General features: G+C 44.7%; 1 protein-coding gene across 4 annotated transcripts in view; it reads right to left on the minus strand.

The window, feature by feature from the left end:
* The window catches only part of FERMT1 (FERM domain containing kindlin 1), a 57,949-nt gene extending 47,973 nt beyond the window's left edge, over positions 1-9,976 (minus strand). For 2 of the 4 annotated variants that reach the window (XM_058181235.1, XM_058181226.1), the window contains exons 1-2: positions 9,818-9,976; positions 637-791 (exon numbers count right to left, since the gene is read on the minus strand). In XM_058181235.1, coding sequence (XP_058037218.1) covers positions 637-787 — 151 coding nt within the window. In that variant the 5' untranslated portion in view covers positions 788-791; positions 9,818-9,976. The remainder of the gene's footprint in view (positions 1-636; positions 792-9,817) is intronic. The other 2 variants (XM_058181248.1, XM_058181244.1) reach the window with 2 other exon arrangements.
* Between the last annotated feature and the right edge of the window lie 290 nt (positions 9,977-10,266).

Consider the following 10,266-nt stretch of genomic DNA (forward strand, 5'->3'; position numbering starts at 1 on the left):
ATCAGCCCCTGCTTGTTATGACCTCCCCATATGCTGTCTGGGTTGTTCCCAACAGATGTTTCTGGTATGGTCTCAGACATAACAGCATGAAACAAGTGTGCAGCAAATAGGCAGCTGTGTAAGTGATGTGTCATGTAGAAACCTGCAAAGTTTTCAGATTTTCTTAGAAGGGTTCCTCACTAGAAGCCTAATGTCAATAGCTCATGATGTCCGCCCAGTATCTCCCTTCCTCTCTGAGGGAGGTGAGTGATTTAAAAATGTGAAAAATAAATAAATAATGAATGAATGAATGGAAAAGCAGAATTTTTGGCATCTGCTATCAGGGACAAGAGTTCACACACCCGAAAATATGTATATTGTTTGGGAGGCTCCAATTCACTTGTATATACAATATAGAATAATTTGCTCACACATACTTATACATACATATACATATATATATATATATATACACTCATACATACACATACATACATACATACACATACATACATACACACATATACATACTCAAGGCAGAAAAGTTCAAGCAACCAGAAGCAACCCCAAAATGAATAAAGTATATAAAACTTTATTCATTTCAGGATTGCTTCAGGTTGCCTGAATTCTTTTGTCCTTTAAAAACACTATACTCACCAATTTGTTCCACAAGTCTGAGCATCAACCCTCCGACATGAAGCTCGCCTGATACCTGAAGGGGAACCTCTTTTTGTTTTTCTCCATTGTGATGTTCAACTGTGATTGCGAGTCCCCAGGAACTGGAACCATATTCATTTAAAGAACTCATAGCCCTGTTGGAGAATTCCAACACTTGTTTAAAAAATTAAAAAGAAGGGAAATATATATATCTATATTGTATCATTGTTCTCTAAGAGCATAGTGAAATATTCAGGTGGTGTCATTGTTTTTAACATCTGCTCTTCACCCAATATATTTTTCTCTCTTTTAGCTTTGTGCTTTTTTATAGTTTTAACATTTTAAAATAACAACAGTAGTAGTAATAATAATAATAATAAACATTATTATTATTATAAAATTTTATTCATTAAACATGAAACTCAGTCAACTGAACATTTAAAAGTGTGTCACAAATATGATTGACTGGTGCTAATGGTTGATACGGGTTGCTGCCAGCATCCTAGGTATCAATCACATATCTTCTTAAAATATATGATGTTCTGAGTTGTGCTGTTTTTTGCTGTTCTGCTGGTGTTATTGCAGGAAGCTGCAATTTCTTGATGTGTTTTGTAAAATTCTTGGACATGGCACCAAGTGACCCGATGACAATGGTATTACTGTTACATGTTTCATCCATAGCCCTGTAGTTTCGATGGCCAGGTCGTGATATTTCATGATTTTTTCCAGTTCTTTTTCTTCGACTCTGGCGTCTTCTGGTACAATAAACTGTACGCTTTGGCCCTTGACAACTGTGATATCTGGCATGTTATGATTATGATTACTATTATTATATTATTATTTACTTTATTTACTGTATTCATTAAACATAAAACTCAGTCAACTAAACATTCAAAAATGCATCACAAATACCATTGACTGATGCTGATGGTTGATACAGGTTGCTGCCAGCATCCTAGGTAATAGATAATAACAGTAGTGGGATTCAAGTCATTTAACAACCGGTTCTCTGCCCTAATGATTTCTTCCAACAACCAGTTCACCAAACTGCTCAGAAAGTTAACAACCGGTTCTCCCGAAGTGGTGCGAACTGGCTGAATCCCACCACTGGATAATAATGCTAGATAATAATTATAATTCACATCCAGATAATAATTTTTTTTTTTTGAATTTATATCTCGCCCTTCTCCGAAGACTCAGGGCGGCTTACATTGTGTTAAGCAATAGTCTTCATCCATTTGTATATTATATACAAAGTCAACTTTTATTGCCCCAAACAATCTGGGTCCACTCAGTTGACTGAGTTTCATGTTTAATGAATAAAAGAGATAACAACAACAACAACAACAACAACAACAACAACAACAACAGTAGTTTTCTATACATTTTTAGCTTTGTTGTACCTGCTCAGAGTCACTGTGTCATTATGTGAGGGGCAACTATATAAATTTGAAAAATGAATGAATGAATGAATAAATAAAATTTAACCTTGCTAAAGACCGTAACTGGGAGGAAAAACAACAACAGCCTCCTCTTATCATTTTTGATGTGATGAATCCGCTCCGGGAAATCTAATCTGATCTCCTAACAGGCCAGTTCTAGAATATTTGCTCCCTGGGGTGGACATGACATGTGCACAAGCATGCACAGACAGATTGTGGAGACACAGCACCCAAGGCTGGTGATGTTATTTTGGCACCCGAGGCAGAAGATTCCACAAGCATTCCTCCCACTGTCTGGCAGTAAAACAGCCTATTAAGTAACTAACAATTTTGCGGTCTTTTCAAACATCCCTTAACAACTCCTAAGAGTTGTTTTACTCTGCTTGACTGCAGGGGCTAAATTTCATAGGAGGATCATTGTTAAGGAATATTTTTTTCAGCTTGATAATGGCTCCAGCTTACATTTTTTTTCTTGGATGGTGAATAGCAGCCTCTTAACCATGCTCGGATACAAAAGAAATGTGTTTATTTATTTATTTTATTTATTTATTTTGTCACAACAATATATGTAGGTATCATACAAAAAGATTATATAGTATATAAACACATATATGAGTAAATATTAGGAGGTATAAGCATATATATATATAGGAAGAAGAAAAGAAAAACAATAGGACAGGAACGGTAGGCACGTTTGTCCGCTTATGCACGCCCCTTATGGTCCTCTTAGGAATGGGGTGAGGTCAATAGTAGAAAGTTTTTGGTTAAAACTTTTAGGATTATGAGAAGAGACCACAGAGTCAGGTGTTGTGCCTTTTAAGATAATATCTTTGTAGAGGATCTTTGTAGAGGAGACCCCTCCTTAAGAAGCCCTCTTTGGACCCAGCTATTTTGGGTAATTATCGTCCAGTCTCCAACCTTCGCTTTGTTGCGAAGGTTGTAGAGAGTGCCGTGGCGCGACAGCTGCCCCAACACCTGGATAAAGATGTCTATCTAGACCCGTTCCAGTCTGGCTTCCGACCCGGATACAGCACGGAGACAGCTTTGGTCGCATTGGTGGATGATCTCTGGAGGGCCAGGGACAGGGGATATTCCTCTGCCCTGGTCCTATTAGACCTCTCAGTGGCGTTCGATACCATCGATCATGGTATCCTGCTGCGCCGGTTGGGGGGATTGGGAGTGGGAGGCACCGTATATCGGTGGTTCTCCTCCTATCTCTCTGACCGGTCGCAGACAGTGTTGACAGGGGGGCAGAGGTCGACCGCGAGGGGCCTCACTTGTGGGGTCCCACAGGGTCGATTCTCTCGCCCTGCTGTCCAACTTCTACATGAAGCCGTTGGGTGAGATCATCAGTGGTTTCGGGGTGAGATACCAGCAGTACGCTGACGACACCCAGCTGTACTTTTCCACCCCAGACCACCCCAATGAAGTTGTCGAAGTGCTGTCCCGGTGTTTGGAAGCTGTACGGGTCTGGATGGGGAGAAACAGGCTCAAGCTTAATCCCTCCAAGACGGAGTGGCTGTGGATGCTGGCACCCCGATTCAGTCAGCTGCAGCCGCGGCTGGCTGTTGGAGGCGAGTTACTGGCCCCAAAGGATAGGGTGCGCAACTTGGGTGTCCTCCTGGATGATCGGCTGTCGTTTGAAGACCATTTGACGGCCGCTCCAGGAGGGCCTTCCACCAGGTTCGCCTGGTTCGCAGTTGCGCCTTCCTTGATCGGGATGCCTTATGCACAGTCACTCATGCGCTTGTTACCTCTCGCTTGGATTACTGTAATGCTCTCTACATGGGGCTCCCCTTGAAGTGCGCTCGGAGGCTTCAGTTAGTCCAGAATGCAGCTGCGCGGGTTATAGAGGGAGCTACGCGTAGCTCCCATGTAACACCGCTCCTGCGCAGACTGCACTGGCTGCCTGTGGCCTTCCGGGTGCACTTTAAGGTGTTGGTTATGACCTTTAAATCGCTCCATGGCTTAGGACCTGGGTACTTACGGGACCGCCTGCTGTTACCACACGCCTCCCACCGACCCGTACGCTCCCATAGAGAGGGACTTCTCAGGGTGCCGTCCGCCAAACAATGTCGGCTGGCGGCCCCCAGGGGAAGGGCCTTCTCTGTGGGGGCTCCCACACTCTGGAACGAACTTCCCCCGGGTTTACGCCAAATACCCGACCTTCGGACATTTCGTCGCGAACTCAAGACTCATCTTTTTATCCGCGCAGGGCTGGCTTAAATTGGGATTTTAATGTTTAAATTTATTAATTTTAAACGGGGTTTTCTTAGTATGGTAAATTTTAATCATTGGGCTAATTTAAAATAAGTTTTTTAAATCGTATTTTAAACTTGTATATTGTATTGTCGGTTTTATTATGCCTGTACACCGCCCTGAGTCCTTCGGGAGAAGGGCGGTATAAAAATCAAATCAAATAAATAAATAATAAATAAATAAAGTACAAAGTTCCAAACTAGCTAGTTTGGAAACCACAAAAGCAATCACTCATAAATTTGCTGCATTTGTTTTTAACATCTAAGTGATGTGTTGCATCCCCAATCAAGCATTTAGAAGTACTTCTGTACATCATAGTCAATATACCGGTTATCCTCAACTTACAATCATTCATTTAGTGATCGTTTGAAATGACAAAAGGCACTGAAAAAAATGACCCATGACTAGATTTCAACTTGTTGCAGCATGTGATCAAAATTCAGTGCTTGGCAACTGGTATTTATTTATGACAGTTGCACTGTCCTGGTGTCGTATGATCACCATTTGTAATTTTTCCAGTCTGCTTCTGTCAAGCAAAGTCAATGGGAGAAGCCAGATTTGCTTAATGACCCTATGATTCACTTAACAACTGGCTTGACAACTGTGGCAAAAAAGTTCATAAACTGGGACAAAACTCACTTAACAAATGCCTTGCTTAGCAACAAAAAGTTTGGGCGCAACTGTGGTTGTAAGTAGAGGATTAGCTGTACGGGTCTGGATGGGGAGAAACAGGCTCAAGCTTAATCCTCCAAGACGGAGTGGCTGTGGATGCGGCACCCGATTCAGTCAGCTGCAGCCGCTGCTGGCTGTTGGAGGCGAGTTACTGGCCCCAAAGGATAGGGTGCGCAACTTGGGTGTCCTCCTGGATGATCGGCTGTCGCTTGAAGACCATTTGACGGCCGCTCCAGGAGGGCCTTCCACCAGGTTCGCCTGGTTCGCAGTTGCGCCTTCCTTGATCGGGATGCCTTATGCACAGTCACTCATGCGCCTGCTACCTCTCGCTTGGATTACTGTAATGCTCTCTACATGGGGCTCCCTTGAAGTGCGCTCGGAGGCTTCAGTTAGTCCAGAATGCAGCTGCTGGGTGAGATCATCAGTGGTTTCGGGGTGAGATACCAGCAGTACGCTGACGACACCCAGCTGTACTTTTCCACCCCAGACCACCCCAATGAAGTTGTCGAAGTGCTGTCCCGTGTTTGGAAGCTGTACGGGTCTGGATGGGGAGAAACAGGCTCAAGCTTAATCCTCCAAGACGGAGTGGCTGTGGATGCGGCACCCGATTCAGTCAGCTGCAGCCGCTGCTGGCTGTTGGAGGCGAGTTACTGGCCCCAAAGGATAGGGTGCGCAACTTGGGTGTCCTCCTGGATGATCGGCTGTCGCTTGAAGACCATTTGACGGCCGCTCCAGGAGGGCCTTCCACCAGGTTCGCCTGGTTCGCAGTTGCGCCTTCCTTGATCGGGATGCCTTATGCACAGTCACTCATGCGCCTGCTACCTCTCGCTTGGATTACTGTAATGCTCTCTACATGGGGCTCCCTTGAAGTGCGCTCGGAGGCTTCAGTTAGTCCAGAATGCAGCTGCTGGTTATAGAGGGAGCTACGCGTAGCTCCCATGTAACACCGCCTCCTGCGCAGACTGCACTGGCTGCCTGTGGCCTTCGGGTGCACTTTAAGGTGTTGGTTATGACCTTTAAATCGCCCATGGCTTAGGACCTGGGTACTTACGGGACCGCCTGCTGTTCAACATCTACATGAAGCCGTTGGGTGAGATCATCAGTGGTTTCGGGTGAGATACCAGCAGTACGCTGACGACACCCAGCTGTACTTTTCCACCCCAGACCACCCCAATGAAGTTGTCGAAGTGCTGTCCCGTGTTTGGAAGCTGTACGGGTCTGGATGGGGAGAAACAGGCTCAAGCTTAATCCTCCAAGACGGAGTGGCTGTGGATGCCGGCACCCGATTCAGTCAGCTGCAGCCGCTGGCTGTTGGAGGCGAGTTACTGGCCCCAAAGGATAGGGTGCGCAACTTGGGTGTCCTCCTGGATGATCGGCTGTCGCTTGAAGACCATTTGACGGCCGCTCCAGGAGGGCCTTCCACCAGGTTCGCCTGGTTCGCAGTTGCGCCTTCCTTGATCGGGATGCCTTATGCACAGTCACTCATGCGCCTGCTACCTCTCGCTTGGATTACTGTAATGCTCTCTACATGGGGCTCCCTTGAAGTGCGCTCGGAGGCTTCAGTTAGTCCAGAATGCAGCTGCTGGTTATAGAGGGAGCTACGCGTAGCTCCCATGTAACACCGCCTCCTGCGCAGACTGCACTGGCTGCCTGTGGCCTTCGGGTGCACTTTAAGGTGTTGGTTATGACCTTTAAATCGCCCATGGCTTAGGACCTGGGTACTTACGGGACCGCCTGCTGTTACCACACGCCTCCCACCGACCCGTACGCTCCCATAGAGAGGGACTTCTCAGGGTGCCGTCCGCCAAACAATGTCGGCTGGCGGCCCCCAGGGGAAGGGCCTTCTCTGTGGGGGCTCCCACACTCTGGAACGAACTTCCCCCGGGTTTACGCCAAATACCCGACCTTCGGACATTTCGTCGCGAACTCAAGACTCATCTTTTTATCCGCGCAGGGCTGGCTTAAATTGGGATTTTAATGTTTAAATTTATTAATTTTAAACGGGGTTTTCTTAGTATGGTAAATTTTAATCATTGGGCTAATTTAAAATAAGTTTTTTAAATCGTATTTTAAACTTGTATATTGTATTGTCGGTTTTATTATGCCTGTACACCGCCCTGAGTCCTTCGGGAGAAGGGCGGTATAAAAATCAAATAAAATAAATAAATAATAAATAAATAAAGTACAAAGTTCCAAACCAGCTAGTTTGGAAACCACAAAAGCAATCACTCATAAATTTGCTGCATTTGTTTTTAACATCTAAGTGATGTGTTGCATCCCCAATCAAGCATTTAGAAGTACTTCTGTACATCATAGTCAATATACCGGTTATCCTCAACTTACAATCATTCATTTAGTGATTGTTTGAAATGACAAAAGGCACTGAAAAAAATGACCCATGACTAGATTTCAACTTGTTGCAGCATGTGATCAAAATTCAGTGCTTGGCAACTGGCATTTATTTATGACAGTTGCACTGTCCTGGTGTTGTATGATCACCATTTGTAATTTTCCCAGCCTGCTTCTGTCAAGCAAAGTCAATGGGAGAAGCCAGATTTGCTTAATGACCCTATGATTCACTTAACAACTGGCTTGACAACTGTGGCAAAAAAGTTCATAAACTGGGACAAAACTCACTTAACAAATGCCTTGCTTAGCAACAAAAAGTTTGGGCGCAACTGTGGTTGTAAGTAGAGGATTAGCTGTATGTTTTATTTCTCATTAGTTAAACTTCAGCTGAAACATTAGATCCCAACAGGATATCAATATATCACTCTTCCAGCATCTTTTTCTAAAAATGCACATTCACAATAATGTTTTTGTGAATTTTATTATACTAACCTCATTAACAAATAGAACTGTATAGAATGAATGGAATAGAACATATTCTTCTTCTTCATCATCATCATCTAAATAAAAAACTACCAGAAACTCTTATTTTTTTATATATCCTTGAGAAACAAGCTCTGTTTAAGATTGTAGGGACCCAATTTTATATTATTGCAAGAGCTTTTCTAATGTTCTGTGAAGCCATGGCATTCAAAGATTTAAATTAGTAAAATCTTCTTCCACAATGTCCTAATTCGGAAGATTCTAATAATTTCCTGTTTTATTTAGTTTGCCCCTCTCAGAATTATGAGAAAAAACCCAGAAGCTGTAATCCTCATTGTTCATTTTAGAAGTGAGCCTCTATCAGTGTTTCTCAATTCTAGCAGCTGGAAGGTGTGTGGACTTCAATTCCCAGGGGATTGTGGGAGTTGGTCCACATATCTTCAAGCTAGGAAGGTAGAGAAACACTACTGCTGATCCCATCTTCCATCACCCTTTCAAAACTTCCAGCGACCAGAGAGTAAGGGCAATTAAGAGTTCAACACTCTGAGAAATGCTCTAGCCTCTCGGTTATTTAAATCAGAATAGAGCTGGAAGGGACCTTAGAGGTCTTCTAGTCCAGCCCCCTGATCAAACAGATGCTATATACCATTTCGGACAAGTAACTGTCCAGTCTCTTCTTAACTGTACCTAAGTCCAACACAACGGAAAAGGTTGTGAAAAGGTTATTCTGAACTTCCTGCAGTGTGACCAGGAAAAAAAAGAAAGAAGGAAGTAACTCGGGCCCAATGTCTCTAGGGCAGTCCCTATTTTCAAAGTGTTTTTGTATTTTCCATCTGAGCTTTTTAAACAGCCCTCCCGCTCCCTACTCAACTCCAAGGTGGTGGGGTTTTTTTGGTTTTTGGGGGATTACAAATATATTCGCTGCACGGACCTCAGAGCATCCTCGCTTTAAACAGAGAAGCGACGCCTTTCCATCGGGGCTCGAGAAAGGCAGGTGAGCATTTTTAAGGATCCCAACGAGTTGCGGCTCCTGATATACCTCAATTCCCTTTTGTGGCTCAGGGACCCAGTTCGGACTCCGCGATTCCTCCCGCTTCCTGCATGTATACTGACCCAAGACGAGGCTGGCTAGCCGAGGGATCGTTTTTGTCCCATTGTTACACTCCGCGCATCATCCCATTATTACACTCCCGAGGGACGCCAGGTCCCGTTGCTAAGCCAGAGCCATCTGAATCAGACGGGACCCAAAGCGGTTCGCCTTCTCGGTCCTGGTGCCTGAATTTGGGATTATATCCTCTGGACATTTTAATCGCCGCCGTCCTTTTGAACGGACGGGGCTCGGAGACCAGGTTAGGTTAGGAAGAGTGTTACTAATGTGTCTTAATCTTAATCTCCGGTTGGCGATTTATTTTTATTTATTTATTTTTGTCAAACATATATAAGATAACAGGTAAAAGTATAAACATAATTTGGATACATGAAAAGAGTAAGTAAAAAGGAATATTACGACAGGGACAGTAAGCACTTTTACTTTACTTTATTTGCATTAGATGATTTTTTTTTAAAACTTGCAAGCCGTGCTGAGTCTCGATTAACTAACAGATTTGGCCGGACATTAGCTTTTTAAAAGAATCATCATAGCCTCAATCAAACGCTCTTGACTGAGTTTCTCCAGGGCCGAGAGGCTTTGGAAAAAATAAAAACAAAGCAACGCACAATGCACAACCGGGCAAACATTGCACGTTGCGGGGATTTATCGCACCCACGTTACATCCATCGTACAACATTTAAAAAGCGTTGTATGAATGCAGCCAATAAAGCAAGTACGGCAAAACGCCCCCCCCCGCCCCCAGTATTCACAAAGCGCATGCGTCATGAGATCCCATTGGTAAACTCAAGCTCGTAATTCCTCGCCGGACTGAAAAACCACCGACTTTTCCGGAGATTCCGAGTTAATCACAGCGGAGATTTCCTACCTGCTCAGTCGCGGAAAATGCTCAGAACTCGAGCGCGCCGCTCCCGCCGCACAGCTCCCGGACGCCGACTAGAGCCTCGCGCGGGTTCGAGCACTCCTGGCGGAGGAGGTGGCTTTACCTCAACCGCTCTCCCCAGCCCCACCTTCCAAAGCGGTGGGGCCGGGAACAGCAGCAGGTGTTCCAGTTACCGTAGTAGTTGCTGCCTCCTCCTCCTCCTCCGTCGCCTCTGTGGGACACTCCCCCCCTCCCGCGAACAGAATGGGGGGTTGTGGGGTGAGGTATTTGAGCTTGCCTAGATCAGATGGCTTATTTAGTCTGGCATCAGGACAGGTAGTACAGTAGTCCTCGACTTAACAACAGTTCGTTTAGTGACCATTCAAAGGGACAGCGGCGCTGTAAAAAGTGACTTAGGACCGGTTTTTTTCACTCTTGCGACCACTGCAGCATCC

Source organism: Ahaetulla prasina, chromosome 1, assembly GCF_028640845.1.
Source record: "Ahaetulla prasina isolate Xishuangbanna chromosome 1, ASM2864084v1, whole genome shotgun sequence".
Lineage (NCBI taxonomy): Eukaryota > Metazoa > Chordata > Lepidosauria > Squamata > Colubridae > Ahaetulla > Ahaetulla prasina.